Here is a 19,606-nt window from a genome sequence, read left to right on the forward strand (position 1 = left end):
CTACACCTGCTAACTGGGACAGACACCACACCATCTCTCAGCAAACATATTAACTTCTTCGATTAGATACAATGCCGCTACAGCAGAGGTCTACTTTTCATTTGGGATTACCTTATGCATGATATTACCACCATTTGAAAGAGGAATACAGGGTGGCTACTCACCGGGAATTCCTTGATTCTGGGAATTATGTGTGAATTCTGCTTGAATTTTTCTCTGTGAATCAGAAAAATTGCAACTTTTATTAATCCAAATCCAAATGAATTTTTACATATTTAATAATGCTTTTATTTTTATTGAAGGAAAAGAATTGAAAGCTACATGGAAAATAGAACACAATTCTCTCAGTCCCTTTGCTTTGTTAGTGTCCTTTGCAGAACAATCTATCTGACTAATGGAAGATTATTGCAAGATAAGATATCTTGAAGTTGATTAGGTAAATTTTTAAATTGAGGTTGCAGATGTATTTCTAGTCTGAGTAAGCGAAATGGCAAGTGTAAACTCTGCACCTTAAATTAAGTATATACCTAGTCATATCATAAATACTGACATAACATTGAAAGTGAATTATGACGAAAGTGTTAAAGATACTTTAATGTCCTGATTGTATAGGTTACTTACAGGTGTAACGAACACATAACACCAATCATTTTTGAAAACGGCCGCCTTTGGCCTTCACACAGGCCTGAAGTCTCTGCGGCCACTCATCTACAGCATTACGCACTGTCTCCGTAGGGAAAGTCGCCACTGCCTTCACCAGGGACCGTTTCAGACTGTCAATATTGGCATGCCTCCTCGTACAGACCATGCCCTCAAGCACTGACCACAATTTGTAGTCTAACAGGTTGAGGTCAGGGCTGCTAGCAGGCCAATCAGCTGGAGCAATGAAGTCCGGGACATTGCTCTTGATCCACTCCTGGGTGGAGTGTGCCTTATGGGCTGGTGCGGAATCCTGTTGGAAGGTCCAATGTTGGTTCCTGAACAAAGTGTCACTCAAAGGCTTTTCAACAGAGTTCAACACAGTATTTTCGTACACTCTGGCTGACGTTTTCACCCCTTTTTCACAAAAATGCAGCTTGGTGGTGCCATCATACACCACGCCCCACCAAACCATGACTGAGGCCAGATGATGACCCCTCTGGATCTTTCCCGAGCTTCGTGGGATGTAGACGCATACACCCGGTCATTTTGGTGATTGAAAGTTTCCTCAATGTTGCGCATGTTTTTTTCTTATTTTGCGAATTTTGTTTTTTATATTGCACGAATATCTTTTCATCTGTGAAAAGAATTTTCCTGTGGCCATTGTTGGCGTAACGCTGCAGGAGGCGTTTTACTTTTATCACCCTCTGCTCTTTCAGACGTGCATTGAGGAAGTGACCTGTACTTCGCCGGTAAGCCTTCAACCCCAAGTAGTCACTTCTTAACACACGAGACACTGACATTTTGGGAATGTTGAGCTCACGAGCAAGCACTGCCTGCTTTCGTACAGGATTTCTCCGAATACGGGCTGCCACTGCTTGCACTAACTTTTTGGTTCGTACGCTGTGTGGGCGGCTTTGCCTTGGGCGATCATCAACTGTCCCAGTCTCTGTGAATCGCTTGATGGTCCGATACACGAAAGATTTGCTGATATTCAACTTTTTAAGTGTTCTGAATATCATGGGGGCTGTTTGACCCACTTTATGAAGCGCTATTACTGCCACACGATTTTCGTAATCGCCCCACTCCATAGCTACACTTTTACGAACACACTTCCTCTATGACAGCTCAACTCACAATGGCCCACTCCAGCCTCTTGCCCAGGAAGGTTGGCCGCGACCTTGAAAACCGGTTGTACACACTGCCTCAAACTTTCTGTCAGTATTTATGATACGACTAGGTATTCTGCACAATTGGATTGAATTAGAATTTTTGGATACATTGTAATTGCACAGAGCCTTTATATCAATATATTTGAGTGTGGGTGCTCACAGGTGGTAACACGCAAGGTTGAATTAAAGAAAACATCCGCTTGTACCCTTGAATTTTGGGAAAGTTCGCCTTGAAAACCAAGAATTATACTTGAATTGTATCATGGTCCTAGAGTGGCCACCCTGGGAATATTTGCCATTTTACAAAGACCTTAAATTCATTCGATGTACACCTTGTGTGTGGCACATTATATGTCCAGGGACTTCTTCAATTGTAGCCAAACCTTCTTAAGTATGTCTTGTGTGATGTTTCCATTGGGGATGCGGATTCACGTTCGCAATTCTGGAAGTATCTGTGGAAGTGGAGGAACATAAACATTTTCTTTGATGAATCCCCACAGGCAGAAATCGCACACTGAATCCGATCAGAAATGTTCATAACATGATTGAGAAGGTTTGGTGAGAATGGAAGCACTACCTGGACACGCATGGGGCACACCAAATACATTTAAGATCTGTGTGAAATGGCAAATGTTCCTCTTTCAAATGGTGCTAATATCATGTATTTCTGTTCACTATTGGTGAAAATATGGCCTTGCAAAATTGACCAATAATTTTTGCACACCATGTATATGACATATACTAACATACTTGCAAACTTTACAATACAGTATACTGTTTGTCCCATATGTTGTCATTTGTGCACCCACGCACATGGCACTAGCCGTTCCTCAGCACTGTAACTCTCCTCTTACTTCAACCATGGTGCAACAACTGACACAAATTCAAGCGAGTGTTCATTTTTTACATGATCGCAACTGGATACATGCTGGTAGGGGTATGGAGACTTCTCGGACACCCTGTACAACTAGACTTGAAATACTTCTTAGAAAATAAACATGTTACTTTTATGTTAATAATAATTGTTGGTGTCCCATGAATATTGGATATGATTATTTACCAAGTGTATTATATTTGCAGCATACAGAATCATCTGATGATTCTTCTGATGAGTCTACAGCAAATGCAGAGGAATTAAATGAAACAGTGAGTATTCTCTAAACTATAATATGCTAGCTTACAAATAATCCAAGGGTTTCTGATTATCCAGAATGAAAAACCAGTGTGGGAATTATTTGATCACACCTGTGTGAGGTCAATTGGGTGCTCTTGCATTAGAGCAGTTAAAAATGAACTTTCTTGATAATCTTGTAAATTAGAATTTTGTCTGAAACTGTAGGTTCACTTTTGACGAGCCTCTAAATTTGAGTATACAAAAACAATATTTGTGAAATCAAATATTTAGTGATTTTTCTTTTTTATAAATTGTTTCCTTTATATATTAGACACCAATACTTGAAACCTGGTTCACTTGGTATACCAACCAATCTACTGAGCTTGGTCTTATCTGCTTTTTATTTATGCTGTTCTGTTACTGGTTCATCAGCTTCTACATCGGTCCAAGTAGTGAAACTAGGACTGTGTAACGACTCTGCGCGGTCGCCATTCACTTATTATTAGACTCTGCGTGGTCGCTAATTTTAATTTCTTTTTAATATCGGATGAAAGTGTTAAGCGGCATGTCCCTGCGAGGCGTACGCTTTTAGTTTAAATGTATTCTGTAAACGTTAACGGATCCAGCTTCAAGTTATTTAGCTTCACTTATTATTAGACCCTGCGTGGTCGCTGTATTCTGTTAGCGTTATCAATTATTGTCATTTACACTGTTCAACTCTTTGTTTAGTATTGCAGAGTCCTGTGTGACTCATTATTAATTGTATTGTCTGAATGCACACAGTTTTAGTTTATTACGACACGTGCATCTAGTGATTTTACCACTAGTGATTTCTCAATGTCAAACCTTGATAATTCTCAGTACGGAGTTTGCAATATGTAAAAAAAATAAATTGGCAACGCGTACTTTTAGTTAGAATTTTCACCGCCCATGCGCCACCGCAAGTATAAAGCCAGCGCAGCGAGGCCGGAGCTCAGTTGGCTCCCTGATGTCAATGGGCAAACATCCAGGGTTAATCTGTCTCCCAGCCTGAAGACTAGAAGCCATTCCAGAAGAAAGCAGGAGAAGAGCCTAGCAGCAACTACCTACCTGGTCCAATCGCTTCGGCTGATAGGTACTCAGGTTCTACCTGCCCGGCTTGACTGGAAGTATCAGGACCGTTCCTTCCTAACCTACCGTCCCTGCATAGGAGACACCAGTTGGCTTGCCAATTCCCCGCTAAGGCTGGGGGGGTGTCGCGGCATCCTTTGATCCTACCACCCAAGCGTCCCGCTCTTGGGGGTACCGATTGGCTACGGCCAGTTCGTGGCTGTGGTTGGAGGTACCGCATGCTTCCTACTTTCTCTTACAGGGGAGCCCGTGACGTCGGCAGTGGATGTTCCCTGCCTCCCCTTTATCTCTTCGAGATCAAAAGTGGTGCACGTAAATACTGGTGCGTGGTACAGGTAAAGACACGTGTGTAAGTGTGCTAACTGACATCTTTGTGTTGTTATTATAATAAACATTATAGATATATATAAACCTGGTATAACCTTGCTTTACACCCAGCAACCCCTGAGATAATTCTGAGCCCATGTTCTACGACTGATATGAAGTTAGTATGTATGGGTAGACTTTTGCCATCCTCCTAATTTGAAGTGCTTAGAGTGTGGTAATCCTGCATAGGAGGTGCCCGTACGGACGTTGCAACTGGCTCAGATAATTTGTATCAGAATGGCATGGTATGCCAAGGACGAAAGTTTGAGTCCTAGTCAAGATTCTGGTATAGCATGAACCAATACTGATGCTTGAATATTGTTACAAATTAACATTTTCAAAGTATTAATCAATTGTCATTGTACCAGATCTTTAAGAGTTTTTTTTAAAAGTGATGTAATTAAAATATTATATTATATTATCATTTAATTATAAATTCTAATTTTGCTACAGTGTGCTTGTATTTCACGAACATTTTCCTATTATTATTAATGTGTGCATAATTGAAAGTCTTTTGTTATTTTAAGATGTTTTTGTTGAAAATGTATCTGATTTAACTTTTACAAATACGTACAAGTTTTGTAAGTTGTAATTTTTTTATTTCTTCACACTTACGTATTTCACATCTTTGTAGAACTCGTCGCCAGAGAAGACACCAAGTAAAGGATCTGGAAGTAAAAATGAAGATTCGGAAACAAATTTGGTGAGTTGTTCTAACAGGTGATACTTTTGTGTGTTTTAATCCTTGAGTTATTATCTCTAGGAATTATATTTGAATCATTTGTGTATGCATTGAAAATAATGGGCTGTGGTGGTCTACTTGGTAGGGCGTCTGCCACCTGGGTTCAATTCCCGGTGTGGATGATCTAAGGTCGTACTTTTTCTGGACTTGGCCCTGTATAAAGCGTCTCCGGGGCTCGCCCAGCATTAATTCAATGGGTACTGGGGACAACCGGGGGGGGGGGGGGTAAAGGTGGCCAGAGCATGGTGTTGGTCACATCATCTCCAAATAAATGGCCGAGAATGTGTGTTGCCCTACTCCTCCTACATCCCCTAAATGTGCCTTCATGACACGGTGCTGTATGTACAGGAAACTTTACGTTTACCTTACGCATCAAAAACATCAAAAGTTGATTACACACCACCTTGGGACTTATCCCAATATCTTCTACCATGCAGTGATATACTGTGGAACCTCAAGTTTACATTTATCAGGGGGACCAAGGTGAAGAAACTTGAGTCATTCCATGCGAAATCAACACAGCCTTTGACCTAACCATCTCCGATTTTCATGAAATTTGGGGAGTTGAAACTATGCATGGAACTTAGTAACTACGAAAATTTTTAGTCTCGTGCATCTTGTAATTGTTAAATTATTCAAGGTCAAAGTTTGCAGAAATTGCCTTTTTTGAGCCCGCTTAGCTATACTAAATGTGCTGTAACTCCGCCCCTATTTTGCCTAGGAAGCTCAAATAAAGCTTATTGTACAGGGAATTGAACAAGCTTTCCAGTGATATATAACAAGCCTACCTTTGGATAAAAATATAATTTTGTCACGTGACCTTGACTTTTGACCTTGAATATCTCAAAACATGTCATCACCAAAAATAGTGAAAAAATATATTTGGTCCCTCATTCCATACTCTAAAACATATCAAAAAATCATTCTGGGACTGCAATGGGATCAGAAGATACAAAATAATATGTGTAACTACGTGACTGATAAAAGCCCCATTACATGAACTATGAAGAGTCAAATGTCCCTTAACACTCCCTACAAAATGTGAAGGAGTTATCCTGGTTATAATTGGTCATAAAAGAAATAGGTTAGGCACAGGGAGATCCCTAGCCGTGTGTGTCGAGCACAGATCCGGCATATTGTTGACCGCCATATTGAATTCAACGCAAAAATTTCAAAGGAAAGGGGGTGATGTGATATATCAAATGAGGCTAGAATTTCACGAGAAATGAAGTGACGAAGGATTTTCCAGCGTATCTTACGCCAGCAAAAAGTTATACACATATCTTTCACTTACGATATATGCACATTATAATGTTGTCAATATTCCTGTGAGCACACTCGTTGACGTCTCTCACACTCGCATAGATCATTTGGCAATGTAGCAGGTGCAACAACATCGCAAGCAGCAACTATGCCTTCTCTCAGATGGTCAATATCAGGGACTTTTAGTGCATGCACCATTCTCTTCAAATGTTTCTGAAGGTAAAAGTCCTCCTAAGATGTTAGATCTGGGGAATGTGCTGGCCTTTTAATAGATCCCTGTGTGCCCATCAATCTACCTAGAAAATTACCATGAAAAATTGCAAAAATGTCCACATAGTGTGGTCACACTGTCCTGTTTCAAAACTCTCGAAAAGTGCCATATCCCGTAAGCAAGGGTGAAAAATCCTGTTCACTTAACAAATCCAAGAAACCCTCACCATTTAAGGTTCCGTTGTTGAATATGGACCAACCATTACCGTTCGCCATACATTATACCACATAATTAGTTTACCAGCAACAACCATTCGACTGAGCAAATCACAGGTATTGCATATAATTTTTATGAACTTCACCGTGAACATAAAAATTAGCCTCGTCACTGAAGAATTTTTCATTCCAAAGGAAGTGTCACGTAATAGTTTGAGATACTTTTCCCAATATTCTTCACTATTCAACTATTTGGTGAATGTAGCTGATTAAAATTATATGCAATGGTGTGTACTTACTTCTTTCTCTCCCAAGATGTCAGCGTGATCTCGATGAGTTCGTAACACGTTAGGAGCATTCCAATGCTTTGTTTTTAACACCTCGAAAAGGAGAAAATGGTTACAAGCATGCAGTAATAAATTTTTGCTGGTTAAATATATGTTGGATAAACCTTCGTCACTTCATTTCTCGTGAAATTCTAGCCTCATTTGATATATCACATCACCCCCTTTCCTTTGAAATTTTTGCGTTGAATTCAATATGGCGGTCAACAATATGCCGGATCTGCGCTTGACACACACGGCTAGGGATCTCCCTGTGCCTAACCTATTTGTTTTATGACCAATTATACCCAGGATAACTCCTTCACATTTTGTAGGGGGTGTTAAGGGATATTTGACTCTTCATAGTTCATGTAATGGGGCTTTTATCAGTCACGTAGTTACACATATTATTTTGTATCTTCTGATTCCATTGCAGTCCCAGAATGATTTTTTGGTATGTTTTAGAGTATGGAATGAGGGACCAAATATATTTTTTTCACGATTTTTGATGATGACATGTTTTGAGATATTCAAGGTCAAAAGTCAAGGTCACGTGACAAAATTATATTTTTATCCAAAGGTAGGCTTGTTATATATCACTGGAAAGCTTGTTCAATTCCCTGTACAATAAGCTTTATTTGAGTTTCCTAGGCAAAATAGTGGCGGAGTTACAGCACATTTAGTATAGCTAAGCAGGCTCAAAAAAGGCAATTTCTGCAAACTTTGACCTTGAATAATTTAACAATTACAAGATGCACGAGACTAAAAATTTTCATAGTTACTAAGTTCTATACACAGTTTCAACTCCCCAAATTTCATGAAAATCGGAGATGGTCAGGTTAAAAAATGCACATATCTGTGTTGATTTGGCATGGAATGACTCTTGTGCAAAAACATAAAATCCTTGAAAATTTTACAAGATTTTGCTCCATTGGGATCATGAAGAATGAATGTAGAATGCTGGAAAATGTAAAATCTTGGTTGCACTGTAATCTGGTATGTGATTTGGGTGAAGTATGGATATGGAGAAGATGGAATGGTTTGTGGCATTGAGGTGTTGTGAGAGGCCTGATCATAATGACGCTGATGCCACTACATCAGCAGGACCATCAGTACAGTACAAAAATTCCACAAACCATTCCATCTCCACATTAATACTTCACCCAACTCACTTCCTCACGGAGAACATCATTAAAGAAACGCATGCTATCGTCCACCAGAAACCAACAATTAACTCCAGACAACGGACAAGCACACCCAACCAGACCCACCATATTTAAAAAAAATTAAAAAAATACCCCAGGCAACAAGAACAAATGCGGACCTCCTGAACAATCCTTTACCACCTGCACAAGGAATACAAACCACACCATGCTAAACAGCACATGACAGCAGAGAGTCCAACCTATCCATCACTGCCCTCCAGCCAGGTGACACTGGACACCAGAACAACTGCCGGCAGAAATCACGGCAGACGACTCAAGCCAAGAAACATCCCCCAGCATCACCAAAAGAAAAACATTGGAACTGCAGTCACCTGGGAACAAACTAGGCAGTGACACACTACCATGTCCGCTCCAGACCAATGCAGAGGGGAAATTAATCGGGGAAAGCAATTAAATTTGGAATATGGAAATACAGTAATAGCTGCAGTGGTCTAGTTGGCAGTTCATCTCACTGCCACACAGAAGACCCAGGTTTGATTCCCGTGATGGATTATCTAAGGTTGGAATTTTTCCAGGTATAACACAGCCCCGGGGGTCACCCAGCCTCAAACCAATGGTTTCGTGGGGGAAAGGTGGCCGGAGCATGGTGTGGAATCACATTACCTTCAAAATGGCTGAGATCGAGAATCTGTGCGGTCCTCCCCCCACATTCTCTAAATGTGCCGTCATGGCACAGTGCTATATGCACAAGGAACTTTATCTTTTACCTTTATGTGGAAATACAGAACATCACCTGTACAATACTAAAACCATATTTACCATGCCCACCATGAAAATAATTATATATTGATATTATTTCGATATTGTTAATCTTTGCTCTGTATTAAGTTAATGTCAGAACTAGAGGCACATATTTTTGGTAAATAAAGAGACAAAATTTCAGTACGAAAACAGTCAATTTCAGGTTCAAAAGTGGTAAATAAAGTAAAATATCGGTGTTATAGTGGTGAAAAAAATCAAAAGCGGTATATAAAATGACATTTTGGTCGTAAAATTCTAAACATAATCCAAAATTTGATTTAAAAACTGCACTTATTACAAGATAAACATAACTTCTAATAGCACAATTATGTAGTTACCAGAGTATTAAGTTTTTTCCTGTATAAAGAGGTCCGTTCTTGTTTCTCAAATATTTACAGCAGAATTAATCAATGTTCCATGAATTGCATAACTCACACGATAATTCAAACTCCAGCAAGTGTTGCGGCAGTAAATCAACTCTAAATTCTGTTTGTAAGAGTCTATTTCGCATTTTGCAGTTCATTTTGCGTCATTTTGTAACAAATCAGGGTAGGAAAATGCACTTCACACCTTTCAGAAACAAAAATTAACATTACAGTGTGTTATTTCACACTTTGTTCTCATCAAAAACGAAATATGCATGCCCCTAGTCAAAACTATTGAGACTGTTGTTATTGATAAATATTTTGTGGAATCTAGGAACTTCTAAACTTTGCCCATGTATTTATGTGATATGTAATTGTTAAATACTACTGAGTTTTTATGTTTTTTCAGGGAAAGGGCCGCAGTAAGCGTTTTGATTACCTTCTTAAACAAACTGAGATATTTGCGCACTTCATTTATGACAACCAGCGCGAAAAGGCTCCCTCCAGTCCACTGAAGGTCAAACCCGGACGTCCGAAGAAGATAAGCTCTGACCAGAGGGTTTCAGATGGAGGAGAGTAAGTGTGAAAGTCTTTCTAATTTGAGGGCACGAACCCAAGATTGGGAACATGACATTAATGTAGCCAGACAAAGAATGTCAATAAGAAGCTATGTAAACAGTGTTGCTATCTCTGGATCTTTTACATGATGTTTAAGACTAGGGCTGAACCGATAGTATTAGCTAGCGATGAAATTTTGGCCATGTACCGATATGAAATTTTCTGATACCAATAACCAATATTCTACCAATTCGATATAAAACTCCAAATGGTCAACTTGCATATTTAGACATTTATTTTTTTAAAAAGTAGGGCATGCAGATTATCGATAAAAATTATAACAAAATGGCAGAATTTTGCACTAAATTATTAGATATTTATAGATATATCGGATTGATAAAGTAATTTGTAATTTTACTGATACACCGATATGCCTATATCAGCAGATGCTGACAGAATAACGATTAATCTGTCCCATCACTACAAATTCTCACTGATACCAATGCTTGAAATTTGTAATAATTAAAGTTGTTCAAAATTTTAATATTGGTGTGTAAATGTTCTACTTCAATTTACCAAGTGTTTTTTTTTTTATATTCAAGAATTACATCAGAATATTAAAATACCTGTTATGCAATAAAAAAACACAGTTTTCTCACATAATAATGGTGCAAAATCAATGGAAACTTCTAATTTTTGCATAACTTTCAGGATAATTAGACTGATCAAAATGCTGGAAAAGTTTTAACTGGTACCTGTAAATAAAATCCAACCCATAGTTTCCAATACAATTGCATAGGTCAATATCCAATACATCCGCAACTGCTCAGACCTATGTAAGCAAGTAGGAAAGTATACAATCAAATAATAACAGCTACAAGATAAATGTGATAACAAACCAGAGCATCTGGCAACTATGAAATCACATGCTTTTCACAATAATGAATTAACCAGTGAATAGTTGTGTGTAATATGTAATGTAGTTCAATGTACTGTTCTTTTTTTTCCAACTCCATTGAATGATATGAATGGGAAGTTAGTACCATTAGTAAGTTGATAGTGTATTTTGCTATGGAAATTTTACCGTACTTTACAGTGGAACCCCGATTTTACATTTCTAACCTTCAGTCCTGATGGTCCCAGTAGAGCAAACTAAATTGTACATTTTACTACATTTTAAGAAGTTTTTAATTTTTTTTTCTTTGGTCCCCCGAAAAACATACAGTGAAGGTTCCATTGTATCTCTCTACGTATGTGCAAAAATTCTGCCATTTTCTTATAATTGTTATGAATATGTATTGGGGTTGAGCCAATACAAAATTGAAATAATATCCATGCTGGTGCCAATACAGATCCTTGAAAATTGTAACAACTAAAAGTCATTCACAATATTATTATTAGTGTGTAAGTACTCCACTCCCGTTATTTACATCAATTTACGAACAGTTTAGCTTTACAATATTGAACAATTTCATCATATTAAAATACATGTTATACAGTATCAACTTTTTCATGCGATATCAGTGCAAAATAAATTAGCACTTCAAATTTTGCATAACTTACAGGATAATTATACTCTGCAAAAGGCTAAAACACTGGAAAAGTATTGGCTGTTATCCGTAAATATATTCTAGCTGATATTCCTCTCAACGAACAACATTGTAAGTCAATTTTGCTTGCAAATACCGTAATATGTTCATCTATGAATATACTGATCACATTTCCAACTGGTGACTGGGAAACAACAAATCAGCAATCAGTTGATTTCACTTCGACTGACTCTCGGAACACATTTTGGAAAGCGGACATAGAATTGTAAAAAAGGAAATCATTAGAAAGGAAAAGAGAAAGTTAGGAAGAAATGTGTACAAAAAAAAATGTAGAGGGGGGGAAGAATAATCTTAACAGGGATGAAGGAAATTTAGAAGAAGGGCGGATCAATTTCCTAAAAAAATGGGATAAAACCCGGAAGATTGAACCCAATATCGGTTTCCACGTCACTCCGGAAGCTATCCAAGCTGCTCAAGAAGAGCGAGAATTTGTGACGTGATAGTGAGGGGGAAATAAGAAAATAAATGGGAGAGGAAAGCGTTCGTGGAAGAGTGACCTTCACGTAGATTAGGAAACACAGTTGAGCAGGAAAAGCCGATCCTGCAAGTTGTACATAGTGATACATACAGGTTTATAGTATTTTAACGTTCTTAACATGGGCATAGGGTAATTGTGCATGTTTTTAGAGAACGACTAGTTTTTTAAATATGTCTAGAGGGGGGATATAATATCTTAAATGTATCCACACCAACCCTTGTTCACTATCCTTTTATTACATTTCGACGTGGTACCATGTTAAGTACCTAGTTTTTATACGAACCTGAAGAAGGGGATAGTTAGTCCCTGAAACGTAGTTCTAAGGAAAGGAAAATAGGAGCAACATACTCGCATATGTAAGTACAGTTTAAACTGTAATGTCTTTTTTATATTCTCTTCGACTGGCATCGGACTTTTTCGTGTTACAAGGCACCTGAACATTGCTGGCAGGACAAAACAAATGAGTGTCGGATACACTGCCCAATGTACTATAAAATGGGGGAGAGAAGTTGACCAGCGCCTTTACTGGATAAAAGTTGTACAGTGTTACACAAAGCATGAAAAAATAGTGCACAAAACACTGAAAGACTGTACAAACAAGCTAATTAAAATAACGAACAAAAAGTGATGTACTCTTGGCAATGGTGTAACGGGACAGCTTTTACTTTGCAGCTGAAGTTGGTGACACTCACCAAGCCTCCCCGAAGATGATAGGTGGACAGATAGAGCTCTGTAGGTCAGCCACCATATTGTAACGAACTGCAAGGTTCGTGGGATCTTACCAAGAATCTTAACCATTATGCTTAGGTGATGTAGCTTTCTCATTCATTCATCCTCACTGGTGAGCACTCGCCCTTGGCAGATAACTTGATGGTAATGGGCGAGAGGTTACTTTTCACACATGAAATGGCACAACACTAAGAATTTGGGTTTATATCTTCTAGTTTAGATAAACATGGTTAGAGAAGGATGTTACCTGTCTATTCGGTGATGAAGAGTTCCTCGGAGAAGACTCTTAGAATTGCGCTATGCAGGCTCGCTCAAACTCCCCGATGTTTCTCGTTCCTCGATCCAAAGCAAAATACCCCACGTCGCACGTTACACTCTAACTTATCCTTTCTTCCACCACCTGGTTATTGCTCCCTAATACCAGTTGATCAGCAACTTAATTCCAATCAACCAGGAGGATTGATTTAATACTGACCTAGCATTCTTTTAATGCTTGAGAGAGTAATGGCTTGCTACTTTTCTCTAATCAGGGGAACCTGTTACGATATGGACCTGTGACACTTGGCCCACAGCTGTGAAATACTTCTTCTCGTTCACAGTTGTTACATGAAAGAACATGTTTAAATCCTTGTATCATCCGTAAACTAGAAGATGAATTTAATTACTGTTGTTGTACGTAATTCGTTTAGTTACCTCTTGCATGTGATTATATTTAATTTATTTCAGCCGTCGTCATCGCAAAACAGAAGAGGAGGAGGACGAAGAGCTTTTAGAAGAGACCAAAGCTCAAACTATCTTTGATACATCCCCACCCTACATCAAAGGGGGTGAAATGCGAGACTACCAAGTCAGAGGTCTGAACTGGATGGTTTCTCTGTACGAGAATGGCATCAATGGAATATTGGCTGATGAGATGGGTCTGGGTAAAACTCTTCAGACAATCTCCCTTTTGGGGTAAGGAGCTAAGATGCTAGTTTAGTAAACTTTGTTTAGTATATCTGATGAGTTGTGCCAGTGCCAGAATTACTTTCTTTGTTAGTTTTGTTTCCTTTGAATTGTCATTTCGGGTTAAAAAAAAAAAGGTAAAGTGCTCCCCTGTGCTCATCACCATGCCATGAAGGCATATAGGGGGTGTGCGGGTAACGCCATTTTGGGTGGTCACTAAACTTTCGAAGAGAGGTAAATATATGACTGAGTGATTAGCACATCGCACTGCGATGCCAGGGGTCCCGGGTGGTCCAAAAGTCCCGGAACGGTCACATATCGTGAGAAATACACATCAAATCGGAAAACGATAAAATACGTGTTTAATAAGTGAAAGAAAGCAATTCAATGATATCACACTTGATTCCCCCACACCCGCTCCCTGAGGGTTGGTTGTTGATAGCTCGTTGGATGCGGAATGAAGTCCTCTTTCCGATTCTATAATACAAAATGGGGGTTTCCATTTAAAATTTCACAGTTGCCCCCCACCTAACCCCCCGGGGGTGGGGGATCAAGTGTGATATCATTGAATAGCTTTCTTTTACTTACTAAACACATATTTTTTCATTTTCCGATTTGATGTGTATTTCTCACAATATGTAATCATTCCGGGACTTTTGGACCACCCGGTATATATACAGGGTGATTGGTAATTCGACCTATTCCTGGAAAGGGATAATACTAGAGCACATTTGCGACAAATTTGACCCTATGCACTGGGGGTCGGAAATCAATGGGTTTCGAGTTATTGCAGTTTGTAGATTTTAGTGACATATTCAGACTCGCGACCAAAAAACTACTAATTGTGAAAAAACTACTACATCCTGGGTACTTCATTGACACGTTGCTAACAGTTGACGAATGAGTGACTACTGGGAAAAAAAATCATGCCCCAAATTCCCAAACCCACAGAAAGAAACCATCATTGGAGCACACACCATGAAGAAATTTGGAAATTATCGTTTAAATCGAAGAGGATTACTCAAAAAAATGGTAACACACTTAGCGTAAAAATTACGGAAAAAACTTCCTAGTTTCATAAGCTCTCCAAAAAGATACAAATGTTGTCAACTGGCACACGGGTTGGTGGAAAAATCTGAATAAAAAGCGGAGAAGGTGTGTTGTATACCTCTTTGTAAAGTGAAAAGAAGTTGTCGATTGTGAGAAATAAAGGAATGAAAATGAGTGAAGTAATAATCTTATTTACCATTCTCATGATTCCAGGTTGTCAGAATTAACTGTTACGAAAACTACAAACCCTGTTCAAATTGCCTCCCCGGTTATGTATGCAAGCACGCAGTCTGCGGCGTACTTCAGACACAGTCACTCGCGTTGACACTCAGTCTCTTATGTATTGGGTGGCCGTCACAATTCTCTCTCTCAACTCTTCTTGGGAATCCACTGGTGTACTGTAGACTAACTCTTTCATGTGACCCCAAATGTGAAAGTCGCATGGTGTCAAATCCGGACTCCTCGCCAGCCAGGGGGTCGGGCCGCCTCGACCAATCCATCGCATGGGATAATTGTAGTCCAGCCACTGTCGCACACCCCAGAAATAGCGGGCTGGGCAACCATCATGTTGGTAAATCATACCCCTTCTTGTGGCGAGCGAGCATCGTCGTCAATTCTTCCCTTATGAAGTTTTTGTAGGTAATGCCGTTTAGGTTTTGTGGCAGAAAGAATGGCCCAATTGCATGATTGTGGATGATTCCCATTCACACATTTAGTGAGAATTTTCTCTGGTGAGCATTTTCTTAGATTTTCTTGGGTTAAACCCTTAGAGGTCCAAAATGTGCATTATGAAAATTTGTAATACCACCGCGGTCGAATTTGGATTCGTCCGTCCACAGAATTCTTGTCAGATAATGGAATCTTCAGTGTCAGTATTTAGTAAAAATCGACAAAAATCCATCCTTCTGACAAGATCTCCCTCCTCAATAGCATGCACTGGCATGTAATGGTATGGATACAGTCGTGCTGTATGCACAGTGAACCAGACTTTCCATTGAGTCAAGTCAAGTCGCCTCGCCACAATTCTTGTTGATCTTGCATACATTACCGGGGGAGGCAATTTGAACAGGATTTGTAGTTTTTGTAACAGTTAATTCTGACAACCCCTGGAATCATGAGAATGGTAAATAAGATTATTACTTCACTCATTTTCGTTCTCACAACCGACAACTTCTTTTCACTTTACAAAGAGGTATACAATACACCTTCTTCACTTTTTATTCAGATTTTTCCACCAACCCGTGTGCCAGTTGACAACATTTGTATCTTTTTGGAGAGCTTATGAAAGTAGGAAGTTTTTTTCCGCAATTTTTACACTAAGCGTGTTTTAATTTTTTTTTAGTAATCCTGTTCGATTTAAACGATAATTTCCAAATTTCTTCATGACGTGTCCTCCAATGATGGTTTCTTTCTGTGGGTATAGGAATTTGGGGCATGATTTTTTTTCCCACTAGTCACTCATTCGAAACCCATTGATTTCCGACCCCCGGTGCATAGGGTCAAATTTGTTGCAAATGTGCTCTAGTATTACCCCTTTCCACGAATAGGTCGAATTACCAATCACCCTGTATACACACACACACACAGCTACCTGCCTTTCAAGGGGGAGAGAGAGACCGACCTTTACTCCCCTTTTCTCTTTCTCTCTCTTTCTTTCTCTCTCTCTCGCTCTCGATTCTTGTTTTCTGTCTCACTGCACCAAACTATGAGGGTTGACCAGCATGCTTTGTCCCTGACCTAGAAAGGTTTGGCAGAGGGCCATTTAACTACTCTTATTTTTCAACATAGTTCCATACATAGTCAATGCACTTCATCAATCGGTGCTCTACAGCTTCAATTCTGGCACGAGAAAATCTTTTGACTGCTCCTGAAACCATACGTTTTCATCGCATAACGCGCTACCAATCTTCCGTTCTTACGTCACCACAAAAAGTTTTCATTGTAACGCTAAGTGATTAATTTGTTAGGTTAGGCTTGTTATGTTTAGCTCACTTAGTATAAATAATACATTTGCAGGGTATTTATGCTAAGAGAACCAAACCTAAATGACCTAAACTAACAACGGTCACGCTACCTCTGACGTCAGAACACGAAGTTGGTAGCACATTGTGCGATAAAAAGACTCCCTAGAACAAAAGGCAAATGAGCCTTCACTGCCATCTAACGTGCCAGTAGAGAAGCAACCTGACCAATAACGCCTTGTACCAACGGTTAGATGTCGCTAATGTCGCAAAGTCACAAGTACGGGCATATGAGTTTCACCCCCATGACGTAGACTGAGTCATTTTCTCAATAGCATGCATTGTGTTGACTCGATCTGTTGGTTATGTATACATTGTGAATTCTTTTTTACAGACAGTAAAGATAAGTACGAATTCTGGTGCCACAGTTTTGTGCCCATGTCACTTCAGTGTGAAACCCACATGTCACTTTGGCCTGAAAGCTCCCTTGAAAACGATCCCAATTTTTGCCTGGGGTTTTTCTTTCAGGGTTTGAAAAAGGAGTAACCATTATGTAGGATAAGATAGGTAATAGTTAAAGTCAAAGTGTTAGAATGAAATAAGAATTTCAATTATGATTCTTAGTTAGGACAAACGTGCCATATACAGTGGATCCCTGAATTTACGTTCTCGGATTTTACATTTTTCCGCATTATACATTCAATCATGATGGTCTCAACATAGCAACATGTTATAAAATTTTCCTCTATTTTTCATTTCCCCTCATTTTAAGTTCTTTCAAATTGGTCCCCTAAAACACATAAAATTGAGGTTCTACTGTATTTCCATGTAGAAATTTCAGTGAAAAATGCAGGCTCAACCAGGACTTGAACCTTTGTCTGCATACTGTGCCATTGCTTTACCAATGGAGCTACAAAACCAGCTCTGGTTTCACCTGATTTTTTGCCGTCACTGTTTGGCATGTGTGGGGTTCTCTCTGTCAGTGCTGCAGCAACGGGATCTGTTGCCTCTGAAACACTGTTGATATTAACAATGCTTAGTTTCTCCCAGTCCAGAGTTATAAATTTATCTATCATTTGGAACACACAATAGATGTACTGTGGATAAATTTCAGTTAAAAATGCAGGCTTAACCAGTGGCACATAGAGTATCTGAGCAATGGTCACAGCAAGATTTTCTTCCGTTTAGCAGACAAATCATTTACTTGATGGTGTGTGCCATGGATAAAAAAATATCAGTGCCTTTGAGTAATCTCTGATCAATATGGCTGGGATGAGTGGACAAGATTTCATTGGTTTTGAAAAGCTGTTGATTATGGAAGTGGACAAAACATTCGAAGTTTTCTTTTTCACACACTTGCATAACTTTCCAAAACTACGCTGTATATTTCGAATAAAAAACACTTTCATTTCAATACAATTACAAAAAGTGGAAAATTATATTACCTTCTGTTACTTGAACTTCCCCTGTAATTATGTTACATTACAACCGTTAATCATAAATATTTGTTCATTGGCTGCCATCTTCATACAGTTTTCCTCACGAGATCGTGGCTCAAACCTGTTGAGAGCAAGGTTCAAGTTCACACAGCGAGCAAGTGAGCCCTTTCTGAGCAATGCTTATTTGATGGTCAAGTAGCTGAGCGATCACGTTGCTCTCTTATGTACTTGATGTGGTCCAGGATTCGAACCTTGGTGTCTGACATACCGTGAAATTGTGCAACTAACTGAGTTACCAAGCCAACCCTGGTTTTTCTCTGTCACTCTTCTACACTATGCCTTGACGTGAACAGTGTTTCAAAGTCAACAAATCCCATTGTGGTAGCACTGATAGCAACAATCCCATACAGGTAAAACAGTGACAGCAAAAAATCAGACTGAACCAACACTAGCTTGGTAGCTCAGTTAGTAGAGCAATGGCACTGTACGCCAGAGACCCAGGTTCAAGTCCTGGTTGAGCATGAAATTTCTGCACAGGACATTTGTGGGTACCAAATCATTAGACCTATATTTCCAGTTGAGGTAAGTATTGATAAGCGTCAATCAAACTATTAAATATTTGTAGCAACCAAATGAAAATTCGCTTGATGTTTTGGCACAAGTTGAGGAGAAGAATTTCAATTTGCATTCATATTTTTTTTATTTCCGCAGATACCTGAAGCATTATCGCAACATCTCAGGCCCTCATGTTGTAATAGTCCCAAAGTCCACATTGTCAAATTGGATGAATGAATTTCAGAGATGGTGCCCATCCCTAAAACCAGTGTGCCTAATAGGTGACAAGGATACGAGAGTAAGTATTTTGAGAATTAGATTTTCATGTATTAGTGCTTGCAATGATTTCTATATCATGTCATTCACAATTGGTGCAGTACTGTCTGCTGCCAGAGGTAGTGGGTTTCATTTTCAGCTAGTTTTGGTTAACATATTTTATCAATTCCATTAGCAGGATTCACGTTTTGTGATGTACTCGCTTTATCCGTGCAACTTGTTCCATTAATTTCGGTGACCCCTGCCCCATCATCATTCAGACTTGCCGCACTGTTGCTTGGCATGCTTCTATTGTTTTTTTGTTTTCTGAATGCCATTAGGCAGGCTGTTGTCACCTGCCCACCTGTTGTTTGCTGTTCCTTGGTGTTACTGTATTGACACATGTATAATGCACACCCTGGTTTTTGATAAGGAAAAGTGACAAACAATTATATCTCGTTTATAATGCGCAGTACAATCCAGGTTCAAGAAATGGCTCTCTTACTAGAAGGTCATAAATCTGTTGCTATTCTGATCAA

The 19,606-nt window shown here is 39.2% G+C and overlaps 1 protein-coding gene across 2 annotated transcripts in view; it reads left to right on the top strand.

The window, feature by feature from the left end:
* The window catches only part of LOC145997315 (chromatin-remodeling complex ATPase chain Iswi-like), a 105,266-nt gene that overhangs the window by 15,757 nt on the left and 69,903 nt on the right, over positions 1–19,606 (top strand). For both annotated transcript variants that reach the window (XM_083134218.1, XM_083134219.1), the window contains exons 3-7: positions 2,892–2,957; positions 5,036–5,104; positions 9,897–10,063; positions 13,589–13,816; positions 18,969–19,110. In XM_083134218.1, coding sequence (XP_082990344.1) covers positions 2,892–2,957; positions 5,036–5,104; positions 9,897–10,063; positions 13,589–13,816; positions 18,969–19,110 — 672 coding nt within the window. The remainder of the gene's footprint in view (positions 1–2,891; positions 2,958–5,035; positions 5,105–9,896; positions 10,064–13,588; positions 13,817–18,968; positions 19,111–19,606) is intronic.

The sequence above is a fragment of the Lepisma saccharinum genome, chromosome 13 (assembly GCF_977018435.1).
Source record: "Lepisma saccharinum chromosome 13, izLepSacc3.1, whole genome shotgun sequence".
In the NCBI taxonomy this organism is placed as follows: Eukaryota; Metazoa; Arthropoda; class Insecta; order Zygentoma; family Lepismatidae; genus Lepisma; species Lepisma saccharinum.